This window comes from Chelon labrosus (genome assembly GCF_963514085.1).
Source record: "Chelon labrosus genome assembly, chromosome: 13".
NCBI lineage: Eukaryota > Metazoa > Chordata > Actinopteri > Mugiliformes > Mugilidae > Chelon > Chelon labrosus.
In genome coordinates, this window is record NC_140346.1 from 15,122,877 (window position 1) to 15,135,782 (window position 12,906).

The 12,906-nt window shown below is 43.0% G+C and overlaps 1 protein-coding gene across 1 annotated transcript in view; it reads right to left on the reverse strand.

The window, feature by feature from the left end:
• Nucleotides 1-3,342, reverse strand: part of LOC311498490 (solute carrier organic anion transporter family member 1C1-like) — a 28,159-nt gene extending 24,817 nt beyond the window's left edge. Inside the window, exon 1 of the mRNA XM_084559112.1 lies at nt 2,657-3,342. Coding sequence (XP_084415238.1) covers nt 2,657-2,752 — 96 coding nt within the window. The 5' untranslated portion in view covers nt 2,753-3,342. The remainder of the gene's footprint in view (nt 1-2,656) is intronic.
• Between the last annotated feature and the right edge of the window lie 9,564 nt (nt 3,343-12,906).

A 12,906-nucleotide genomic window follows, 5' to 3' on the forward strand; every position in this document is an offset into this window, starting at 1 on the left:
AGCAGAACATTGTCATACGATGGTCAATATCATTTTCTTTTCCTGTCAGTGGTCATAATTTATAATAATTTAAGTTATGCCTGATCGGTGTAGAATCATCTCTGACTCTTGGTAATATCTTGATACTGTGCAGCTTATTTGGGGGGATTCTGCAACAATAGCACACATTGTGGCATTTTCATTATTTTCTGTTTCTTTCATTACTTTTTTTTCTCCACACTTTTAATTGGTCTTCTACTGACTGCCTCATAATCAGTGATTAAAGATCACTGAAAAGACAGTCACATTAAGTCCGTTGAAATTTGAAGCAAAGCCCTCTCGTGACCTGTGGCCCGCTTTCGTGCTTTGCTCATTTGATGTCACCCACTTAATACGCTTAGACTTACACAGGCATCTGACACACACACAGTTCACACAGTTGGTTGTGGGTTTTTTTCAGTTGAACAGATTATGATAGCAATGTACAAAAGTAAAAAAAATAAATAAACTATACATAATACCTAACATCATTCTGAAGTGCTTAGGGAGTTCTGGGGTGGAATTTGAAGCAAGAAATGAATGAGAAATTGAAAAAACACCAAGGCATCAAATTTCCAGTCTTATTGATGGAATTAACAAAAAGCGTACAATAACAGTGATCACCGGATTAGAGTCTAAAGCGGGCTGAGCCCCGTCCCACCCAGCCGCTCAGGGAACTAAACAATTCTGAGAAGAAATAAGTTTGTCCTGCCAGTGCAGCCTGTATTATGATAAGCCGCTTGAACACCATTGTCTCGCATCACTTTCATGTGGGAAAGAAACAACAATGGTGTCTGATCTCATTTAGGGATTTATAAACTTTCATGTTTTTGGCAGAAGTCTTGCTTTGAGTCAGTTGGAATTTATTTTAATTTTTTTTGAGAAGGTTGGAGGAAAAAAAAATAGAAAGGACAAAGCAGGAAAATCTGAGGTGGTCTATATTTAACAATATGAGATCCAAATTATGTTTTGCACTATTTTCATCAGCCTTATCTCATCAGAAAGAAACAATGATTATATTATGACCATGGCAACAAGAGGACATAAGAGGAAAGCTAGAGCAGCCTTACACTAACCGTCACACTAACCGCGACCCGCTAGCACTCGGATCACACTCATCTTTGAATTTTTCTAGCTTTTCATTTTGATGTCAGCTGCACGCCTGTAGAGTTTTCTGGAAGCATCTTGCAGGGTTGTGTTGAAAAAAAATGAACTATAGACAGACAGGTAAACGAAGCACGGCACAAGGTAAATACAATCCCAGCCACATTATAGTGATTCACAATAACTTATTGTAATGTTTCACATCATGTACAAATGAACTGAATGCATTTTTATAATGGGGACCAAAAGGAAGGGCATTGGTCAACACCCGAATACCCAAAAAACACAAAACCTCGCAGGTGTCAACGCGCTGACTTTCTAATCTATCCTCGCTGATGCCGTGTTCCCTGCTGCTGAAAAGCAACAGATTACAAATCATTTTTGATGGAACACACAAAGCCATTTGTTGTTGATCGGCAGACTTTCCAATGTCGCAGTCGGCAACAATTCCATTTCACGACTTTTAAACCAATAATGACATAACAGTGCAAACAAGCACTTGAGCAACACTTCATTGGCACACGCTGCCAACACTTGGCCGTTTTGGATCACTGTCATCTGGTTTTGTGGTTGTGACACCATTGCCTTGACAAACTGCGTCTGAAGTCAACATAAACACCCGACAAAGTAATCAAAACCGTTGTTCCCTTTACCACAAGCAGAAAGCTGTTAGCTTGAGTGTGCTTAATTCACATGCCTTCATTTCCAAATGACTTTTTCTCTTCGACCACGCAAAAGAACAAAGCTAGTTTTTTTTATTTGTTTGTTTGTTTTTTTCGTTCGGCCCTGTGAAGACGGTAATGCTCTACTGAATTAGCTGCGATGTGAACAATAAGTGTATCGCATACTCCATCGTTCAAAATACCTGTAGACGCATTGTGAGTAAATTCTGTAGAGATTTTACAATGTCACAAAAAAGCTGTTATTAATGTATTATGGGTTTGACAAAGACCTACAAAGAATAGCTGCGCTGAGGTTGTTTCGTTTGAATAAGGACCACACTTCTTCCAAATTAATTCTGGGCATGACTGCATATCTAAGGATGATAACTGTTTGTTGACGAGCAAACAAGTGCTGTTTGAGCTGTGTATTAGTGACGGTCATCAGACGCTGACACCATAGTTATGTGCTGTCCAACCCCGACCCTAACACTAACTCTAACGGGATGCTAAGGTATATGATAATTCTGACATATGAGAATGCGGAAACAGCATATAGACATGAGAGAGAAAGACACATGGCTCATGATCCATTTTGTCTGGTGTTCAAACGCGCCTTAAGAAAGACATGCCACCGGTTAAAATGCGCCGTATTCTTCATGGACATATACATTATCTTTGAGGGAAGTAACTTGTTGGACTGTTGCTGTTATTAGGTAATTCAGTTAGTACTGGTCACGGCACACACACACAAATGCATACATACTATGAGAGCATGTGACTCCACAACACACACGCTGCATGTACAAGAGGAACGAACAACTGTCAGCTGGAGCCCTTTAATCCAAGCATTCATAAAAAACATGTTAATGTACCCTCAGACTGTTGCAGGGAGAGGAGCGGGGTTCTCTGGCCATGCCGTCACTGCGTCCGTTCTCCTGAGAGCGTCCTTGCTCCGTGCTCTCCTCCATCCTCGTTGCGTCTTTAGCAGAAGTCTCCCACGTAATGCAGTTTCTTGGCACTCAGGCATGCAACCCTGCAAATGGATAATTCAAGCATGTGACCCACTTCTCATCCTCAGCACAAAAACAGAAACACGTCTACAGCAGGCGACAGAGGGGCAACAGACAGACATGAAAACTCACAGGAAAAACTCTCGTTTTCCAGGAATCTTTCGACTTGTATCACAGCTAAAAAGTCACCGTTGTGCCGACGGCGATGACCTGCGCACATCTTCAGAACAAAAGGTTTTTGTTTCCAGTTTGCTATTTTAATCCACGATATCAAAAACACTGGGCTAAACATTCCTACCTATTAAACTACATTTCTGCTTGTATTGTTTGCGCAATAATTGACTGACATCATGTCACCTAATATATAGAAGCATAAACCCGTTGTGTGAAGTGTGTTAAAACCATAATCTTTAGCCTAAGAGTCTCAGTGCAGTAAACCCGTATATAAACCAGAGGAAATTTGATTTCCTATAAGACTGAGAGGGTGAGCCTCTGAGTAAGTATTAAGGTCAGACATACTCTCAAATAATCCCAATTAATGATAAATACTATGGGTTAAAACACTGAGGGCACTTCTTCTCTGATAATTTCTCTCACATGCACTCTGCTGTGAACTATCTGCCCAACAACTGGCAACACATGGGAGCTTATGGGAAGAAAGGGGATGCTTCTCTTGATTAACCTATTGAGACTTACAGGCAGTGGCTGCTGTTAATCAAATAAAGCAAGAGGAATGTAAGAAGCCAGTGCCTGAGACCCAGCCTGATATGGTACGTTTTGGTATGTGTGCAGAACCTCCACAACCTTTTAGCACCTGTTTTTGGCTACAGTGTGGATTAAAAAATTCTGTAAAATTCTAGAATTTCTATATATACATATTGAGGTATTTTATACCTCCAACAGCCTTTACATCTAAGCAATTACACAGATCAGGCATAACATTATGACCACCTTTCATATTGTGTAGGTCTCCTTTGTGCCTCCAAAACAGTTGTGACTCATCAGAGAATGGACACGGGCCTTCTGAGTGTCTGTGTCAGGCTGCATCCTGCTGGGGATGGCTGCTGCCATCAAGGAGTGTCATTGTCATGGGGTGAGGGGTGACTGGTTGGGTACATGTCTAAAGCTTGTTACATACTCCGCGAGAAGCAAGACATTTGTTGAAAGTTCGTCCTCAAGTGCCGAACCGCCGAACCTCATAGGGCCCTCCCACTGCAGCATGTGTCACATGCGCTAAGCATTGTGGGAGATGCGGGAAATGGACGACGAGAGGCACTTGTCTTATTATTTTCTGATGTCGGCCAGTCGTTTTAACGCTGGATCACGCTGTTCGTTCAGCATGTACCCACACACAGTATGCCGGTCTCTACCGAGGAGAGACTAGCGGTCACACTGCGAGATTAGCGAAGCGAAGATTAGCAGTGATAGTGTGGCCGCCAGCATTTCTGCTTTTCTGCATTATCCAAGCCCACTTCCAGTTTCTGACCAATCACAGAATACTTGTCGGACACCACAAGAGAAAAAAAGTTCTGCCTGGTTTATGTGTCAAGAACAAGCTGACAGAACTTCAAAACAAGGGCTGTGAAAAAAGTGAAGCCAGTGCAGAAGCACCTTAAAAAACAATGACACTGATCGTTGCTAGGTGCTGGCTCAGATAAAATCTCTGGCTTCGGTCACAGGCTGTATGGTCGATGACGTCACCCATTGGATTCCTGATAAGCAGTTTTGAAGTTCGGTGTGGTGTCACCAGCTGAGGACATCCACTACTCACTCCTCCAAAAAAAATAAAAATAAATAAATAAAACAAGATAGCAACAGCCAAAACCACAGACCAAGTGGCCATATTTATATACAGACTATAGTTATAGTGTATAGTGCCAAAACGTCCAAACATGCATTTGCCAGAGGACCTTCTTGAACCAACCAATGCGCAGTTTGAGAGCCATGCCAAACCAAGATTGTTACCGCCAATGTAGCAACATATTGACAAGCCTGAGTGTGTCAAACAAAGAATAAAGGCATCATGTTAACCACCCATGTGCTAACAAGTCAGTAGCTTAATAGCTTCTGTGCAAAGGTAGAGGTTGCTGTGGACAGAGCAGGATTTTTACGTCCTTGTTATCATTCAACCAAGCAACTGGTTTATGATTGTAGTCACTTTCCTGCCACTTGCCTCATTTGTCTCAGTGGGTGATGCAGAATTGACTCTGTTGCAGCTGCTTCACTGTAAAACCTTCGAGTCATATCTTTTTTTTTTTTTTTTGCTTTATTTATTAGGAACATGGTGTAAAACCACGAGCCGTGTAACAAATACAGTTTTGCCAACGTAATAGATTTTGGATTGGATTGATTTGAACAAAGCTGCAGTCTGACAAAGTATGAAAACGTGTGTCATTTCAAAGAAATACTGACAACCGACAGGCTAAAGCCCAAACAATGAAGACTCTGAGCTATTCATTTATCCCAAACCGTTGTACATTTGAAGGTAAATACAATAAACAACACTGATTCAACCGCTTTCCTATATGTCCTTTGCTTCCTATATTCTCCCTCTCTGACCCGTTTTCTGTCCCTGCTGTGAATTATTTCTTTCTAACTGCTCACATTTGTCTTGCTTATTTCATGTATTGCACTCTCCTCCCCCCCATTTCGCTAGTCATGTGAAACAGTGAATGTAATTGCCCCAGGGAGTCGGTGATTACTATGCAGAAAAGAACACTAGAGCAATAGCATCTCCTTTTCTGTCTGTGAGACTGCCACTGTTGCTACAAGTAAGATGTTTACATTTCTCATTTATATTCTTATATTCTTTGGTTGCTGAACAGAACAAAGGAGCGGACTTATTGCAACAGGTTTGACCTACTTTCAAGGAATTAGACCAACAGCAGCTTTAAGCAGACTGATATGAAGCAGCGGTCCACAAAAGACGTGGTTTTAAGATAAAAAAAAAATACAGTGCTTCAGGCACTTTTTCTTGCGTACCATCAAGGTTCAAGCCTCTTTTTCTCACAAACAAGTCCTCAAATACGGGTGTGCCAAGCAGCATTAAGTCTGTGAGAATCATTTTCTAACATTCAGTTAATGCAGCTCATTCCATCCCATGTTGAGCAACGGCCCTCAGATTTTAATATGATCACCACATTTCCTTTCTAAAAGACGCCATAATAGAATGAGCTATAAAAAAACGCAACATCGTGGTAGGACTTCAGCTGACCTGCCACGAGCAGTGACTGACTCCTCTGTCTCTTCATTATTATTTAGCATGCGTTCAGTGACGTGGGACGTCCCTTCTTCTATACCATACTGCAAATCCCCGTGGGTGTTAATCACTTTGCGTTGAATCCCGAGCATGCTGCTAAAGGGCATCGGCCTTTAAAGAGGAGGCCGCAGTTATGTCTTCATGATGTCGGTGTTACCAATTTAATTTGCTGCGAATTACAGCTTTCAAAGAAGAAGTACTGTAGGAGCCACGGGCAACATGGACTCCACACAAAATGTCCAGTTAAGACACGTGTATGCCTAGCTAAGAATAAAAAACTCTCCATTAAAATAACATTTCAACTTTTAAATAAAATTAGTTGGAACTAACAAGGTGTCTATTGTGGGGAGCTGTGAACTGGTGGTGATCAAGTTATCAAGCAGCCTTCCATGTCAGCTCATTTCAATCCCATCTCCAATCTGGTTAACAAGGAGGCGTTACTGATGGCAGATTAAACGGGTCCTTAAGGACCTCTGAGGTAACTAATGAAGATGACTATATGGTGTTGGGTCCTCTGCCAGGATGCAGGTGCTGCAGGAGCCTTGCACATCTCACATTTAGTTTACTGTTATCAAGTGTTGTGTTTGTAGTTCTCCTAAAACCAGATTACCAACGTTTTCCCTGAGAAAAAAAAGGATATAAAAATGATTCAGTGATTGACTTTTAGTGAGATATGCTCAGCTGACATTTAAAAAGTGAATATCATGTCATACTGAAACCAGGGAAGATTGTGACGGAAGGTTACGGCAGTCACACCACGAAAGAAATGCCTGTTGCCATATTTTTTTATTAGCTCCTTAACACCACATGAATCATGCAGCTCGGGTGTCTCGCAAAGAGCAGTGTGGTGTTGAGGGCAGGACGAATCCGCTTACCTAAATGTCCTGTGGAACAGTGAGTCGTCGAGATGCTCGAGACGGAGAATTTAACAGCCAATCGGAAGCACGGGTAGCCTCCCTTTCAGCCAGCTCCAGATAAACTTCTCATGTGGATGGAAAACGAGGAGGCGCGCCTGGTCTTATCGTGAATGCTCTGGGACCGACATGTGCCTTCAGAGTTCATTTCCAGCCGGCTGCGCGGTAACTCTCGGGCAGACTGGTCCACACTAAAAAGGGATTTTGGTCTTGTGACACATGTCCTCGCCGCTCGGTGTATGTCGGTGGAGCGCGTCCTGGAGGTGTGGTGCGTTAGATGCGCTCCCAAAGTGACCCGGCAGCCTCCTTCCCTCGCACTGACTCTGCAGGCGGACGGGCTCCAGCGCAATGGTCTCTCTCTCTCTCTCTCTCTCTCTCTCTCTCCCTCTCTCTCTCTCCCTCTCTCTCTCTCCCTGACTCTCTCTGTCCCCTCCTTTCCAATTTCTGCACAATTCAACTAAGCTTTATTGGAATAATCAGGACCGGCCCAACCCAATGTGGCGCCCCCCTTCATCGGCAATATACCTACGCTTACAAAAGAAATAGCATTGTTTTTAACATTGTCATTAATTAATAAGATAACCAGAGCCGGCCCTATACAATGGCGCCTTATAGCGAGATTTGATATGGCACCCCCCTCCACCAGCGATTTACATACGCTTTCAAAAGCAATCGAACAGCATTGTTTTTACCATTGTCTTTAACATCCACAGTGCCATGCGTATGTCAACAAGCTGTTGCAGGATGTTGTGCACCCGCTGCAAACACACACAGTGCCATTTAAAAGTGTCACACCTTTCAGTCATAGCTGCATACTTATCTTTATTTTGGTTTACACAATTCCATCCCAGAGCCTCTTCTGTGTATTCCTTTCTTTGACTCTGAGTCATGGCCAGTCAGCGTTTTTTCTTTTCTTTTTTAACCCATGATTAGGTTAGTGTGAAGATAATTAAGCATTTATTTTACTGATATATTTCTGTCTATATTTGTCTCTGTGTCTCCCCTCTCGTGCCAGCGCAGTCTCATAAAATGCCACATTTCTGCAATAAACACTTCACTGAGTCCATATTTAGAAGAGGCATATGATGAGGTTGTTATTATTTTTAAATCTGGATAACACAAGATGCATAAGCACAGCAGTGGCTGTGCACGTGGTGTTTTTAAGGCCACAGTCTAAGAGAAGTAGCCAGGTATTGTTTGTCTGTTTGTTTTTTATTATTGTGTCCTATTGTTGCCTTTTTCATCTTGTGGGACTAAAACTCAGTGTCCAACCTGTTGGCAGTACCATGTGACAAAAGACAAAGACATTTAACATCAGCAGTACGAACACTATTTTGTACTTTCCTCATAGAGAATTCCCCCAGCTGTGACTCATCAGAGAATGAACATGAGCCTTCTGAGGGTGTCCTGTGGTGTCTGGCGACAGACACCTGTTAGCGGGTTGTGGGGAGGGGCCTCTGAGGATCATCCCACAGATACTTGATCAGTTTGGGATCGAGTGAATTTGGAGGCCAGGCCGTTTTTGTGTGTGTGCCTGTGTCAGGCTGCATCCTGCTGGGGATGGCTGCTACCATCAAGGAGTGTCATTGCTATGGGGTGGGGGTGCCTGGTCTGGTCTAGGTGGGTGGTACATGTCTAAGTAACATCCACACGAATGTCAGGTCCAAAGGTTTGCCAGCAGATCATTGAACTGTCATAATATGGTCAATGTTATTTACTTCTTCTGTCAGTGGTCATAATGTTATGCCTGGTCAGTATATTCTCTGACATTTCTTTCTTTTCTTCAAGGTTTTGGGACTGTGCGTCATTTCGTGTAGCTCAGCAACACTATGTGCGGTGACGTCCCCCTTCTAAAGCAGACAGCCCGTCATGCTTTAAACAGTGTACACCGTAACCTCCTCCTGCTGAAGGACAGATTAATGTTACATAAGCATATACAGAAGGTGACTGGTAGCATATTTCCACTGTGTTCTCGTAGCACCTGTCTGCCACATTGTATCTAATTGCACTGGTGCTCACAACTGTCATATGGTTCCCATTACATAAAGCCTACAGACACACTGTCACGTCCTTGAATATTCAAAATTTACCATTCAAACGTTGTCCTCAGAACACGCTGGTATCTGAACCGAAGCAGTTTAAGTTAGTCGTTGCACCAAAAAAATACTACGAGTAGCAAGTTAGCTAATTAGAGCCAAATAAACAGTAATGTTCAATCCAGAGATGACTTAACAACTTTATCACTTCCTCATTAAACCATCCGCTTAATGTGTGTAAGTGCTTGTTAGAGATGATAATAGCGGTGACTTTGTTTTTTAAGATACCCTGAGCAAACAACACAGATCAATACGGTCTATATGGCAATTTTCTGCGAATGTATGTGGATTACAGCTAATTAAGAATAAGAATAAGAAGAACCTTTATTTGTCCCGCAATGGGGAAATTGCAGATGACAAAAGCATACAGAAAGGGCAGAAAAATATCAAGAGTAAAAGGAGTAGCGTATAAAAGATAAACAATGAAATAAAATAGGATTAAAGAAATTGCACTGATGAATTGTCAGATATTGCACAGACCAGGACCTTATTCGTTGTGAAGCCTAACAGCAGCAGGAAAGAAATACCTTCTGTATCTTTCCTTCACACATCGAGGGTGAAGCAGTGAAACTACTCCTCAGTCCTGTCAGTTCGCCATGCAGGGGGTGGGATTCATTGTCTAGCATGGATGACACTTTAGGCAGGACTCTTCTGTCATCCACCTCCCTCGCTGAGTCCAAAGAGCAGCCCAGGACATAGCTGGACTTCCTGATGACCTTATCCAGCTTCTTCCTCTCCCTCTCTGTGTTGCCACTGTTCCAGCAGATCACTCCGTACAGGATGGCTAATGCCACTACAGAGTCATAGAAGGTCTTCAGGAGTGCCCCTTTCACTCCAAAAGACCTCAGTCCCCTCAGAAAGTAGAGCCTGCTCTGTCCCTTCTTGTAGCATCAATGTGGTGAGTCCATTCTTGCTTGGTGTTTAGGTGAACACCCAGGTACTTATAAGAGTCCACTTGCTCAATGTCCATTCCCTGGATGTTCACTGGTGAGGGGAGTTGCGGAACGGCGTCTGCGAAAATCCGCCACCATCTCCTTGGTTTTCCCCGCGTTAATCAGGAGGTGGTTTTGCTGACACCAGTCCACAAAGTTCTCCGTCAGTCCTCTGTACTCTGCGTCGTCATCGTCTCTGATGAGGCCGACAATCGCGGAGTCGTCAGAGAACTTCTGCAGTACCAAGCTGTCGGTGTTGTGTCCGAAGTCTGCTGTGTAGAGGGTGAAAAGAAAGGGGGCCAGGACAGTCCCCTGGGGGGCACCGGTGCTGCTGGTGAGCAGGTCAGACACACAGTTCCTGTTTCTCACAAACTGTGGTCTGTGTGTGAGGTAGTCCAGGATCCATATAAACAGCTGGTGGTCCACACCCATCCTCTCCAGTTTGTCCCTCAGAATCACCGGCTGGATGGTGTTGAACGCACTTGTGAAATCAAAAAAGGTGATTCCCACAGTGCTGCTGGGCTTTTCCAGGTGAGAGAGAGTTCGACGTAGCAGGAAGATAACAGCGTCCTCCACTCCAACATTAGGACAGTAGGCAAACCTTAGAGCAGAGATGTCCCAGTATCAGTCGCTCCAGTTTCTCCAGTGTCTTCATCAGGTGGGATGTTAGAGCCACCGGCCTGTAGCTGCTGAGGTCTTTCGGGTGCGATGTTTTATGAACGGGTACCACACACACATCACCAGTCGTTTGAGTATTTCCAGCACCTAACCTGGGTTGAAAATTGATGCACAAGTGTCAAAAAGTAGAGAAGTAGGGAGTTATGATGACGTGTTTCCGCGAAGAACAACCAGACTGATCTGAGTAGAGGTGCGTGCTTATTTTTTTCTGGCAGCCTCTTGTCATTTTCATGTGAATGCCGTGCATAATGTCTCACATGAAAGGTTGCTGATTTACCAACATAGCAACAGTATGTGTCCTGCTACCTTCAGTTGGCGGCAGGGATTTAACAAGGGAAGAAGCTGTACAGTATAAAACAGGAAGCTGTGAGCAGGATGCGCTGTATGAATCGCGCATATTCATTTAAAGGTAACACCATGCCATCCCTTCACACCTCTCTCCCTCTGAGTGCTTCACTGATTGGTACAGCAGTGATGTGAGCGACCAAGAGTGAATTTATTATCTACCACACCTTTTGATTTACATTCCACCTAAGGCAGCCCTTTGGACTTGGTAAAGGACAAAATTCATCAATCACAGTTTATCATTAGGTAAGAAAATTCTTCAGGAAAGTGGTTCCCTCAGACAATGACCAGTACACTCTGTCAAGTAAGACCGATGTTTTTGGACTCAGCACTGGTTAGGATGGGAGCAATGACGACGGAAGGCCCAAATAAAGAGACAAAGACGAATTTTTAAAATTTAGCTGGTGTAGAAATGTCCTTAGACCATTAGAGCGATCACTTAAAGACTGCAGAGGAAATGTGGATGGTCTCTCTGCTAGTCATTTGATGCAAACGTGCTGGAGTGCAGATGGGACTCCTCTTCAGCCGCATGTTTCATTTACATCATTATTCACAGAGGTCACTTTAAGAGGGTCAGGATGTTTTTTGGATGGAAGACTAAATGAATATCTAAGACAGCTGTGGACAGAAAGATGCAGATTATTATGAGCAGATCATTGAAACTTAACACATCACAGAGATCAAGGGCAAAATTTGTTATATTAGTCCCCCCACTGACTTATCCTACATTTTTATTTCACTCAGTTGATGGCTGAAAAAGATATCTGGTAATGTATAAATAAAATTCACTGGCCATTTCCAAAGGCTGACATAAATTGGATCAGGCAATGAGCACTTCAAAGAGAAGGCAGCTTCAATGAAAATCAGATTACCAAAGGATTAAGTTGGATCTATACTAAACAGAACGTTCAGTCAATTTATCACACCCCCGAACCAGATTGACTAAAGTGAAATTACCATTACCACTACAAAATATCAAAAAATGAATTTGATGATGTTGCCATTATGAGTGCAAAAACTACAGTTTGCATACACAAAGAGGCGGTTTATGCTTCTGCATTAATTTGATGCTGTAGCTACGGTGACAACCCAGACCCTTCGCAGACCCTAACGCTGTAGCCTGATGTGCACCTCCCCAGAAATGTAACTACACCAGGGATGGGCAACCTAAATGATGGAGGGGGCCACAATTTTTCATCGACATTTTTCATCGAAGGCCACATAGGACCGCACACTGATAAAACTGCCAATTTAAATATGTGTGTGTGTGTGTGTGTGTGTGTGTGTGTGTATTTATATATATATTGTGAAGCAAACAAAAAATAACCACCTATTGTGATTTCGTTTTTTTTTTTTTTAATTATTTTGTACATTTTTACACTAAGAAAGAGTTCAACATTTTCCCTGTATACCCACTCTACCTCACCACTATCAGCAGTGGGCACTGGTAAAAAGTCGCTGTTGTTTGCGTACTTTTGATTTGAGGTCCGCTACGATAGCAGCCCTTGCAGCTTCTGTAATATTTAGCTTTGTGCAACGTGTTGTAGCAGCGACTTAAATTGAAATCTTTCACGGCAGATAACGTCTCTAAACAGACTAAGCACATAGGTTTGCCTTTACATTCTGTGAACAGATAACCTTCTTTCACCTGAAAGACACGATTTTCTCGATCAAATTTTCTCTCTCCTCCACTCTTAGCCATGGCGCAACGTCTCTTCTTCACTGGTAGAGAAGACCCGGTGGAAGTGTGCACGAGGCGGCGTGTGCATTGGAGGCGCCATCTAGTGGCCAACTGTGTCATTACAACTGATTCAGTGCCGCAGAGGACACATTTTTCTAATTTTCTAAAATTAATCTAAGGGCCACTTCGAGTGAGGTCGTGGGCCGC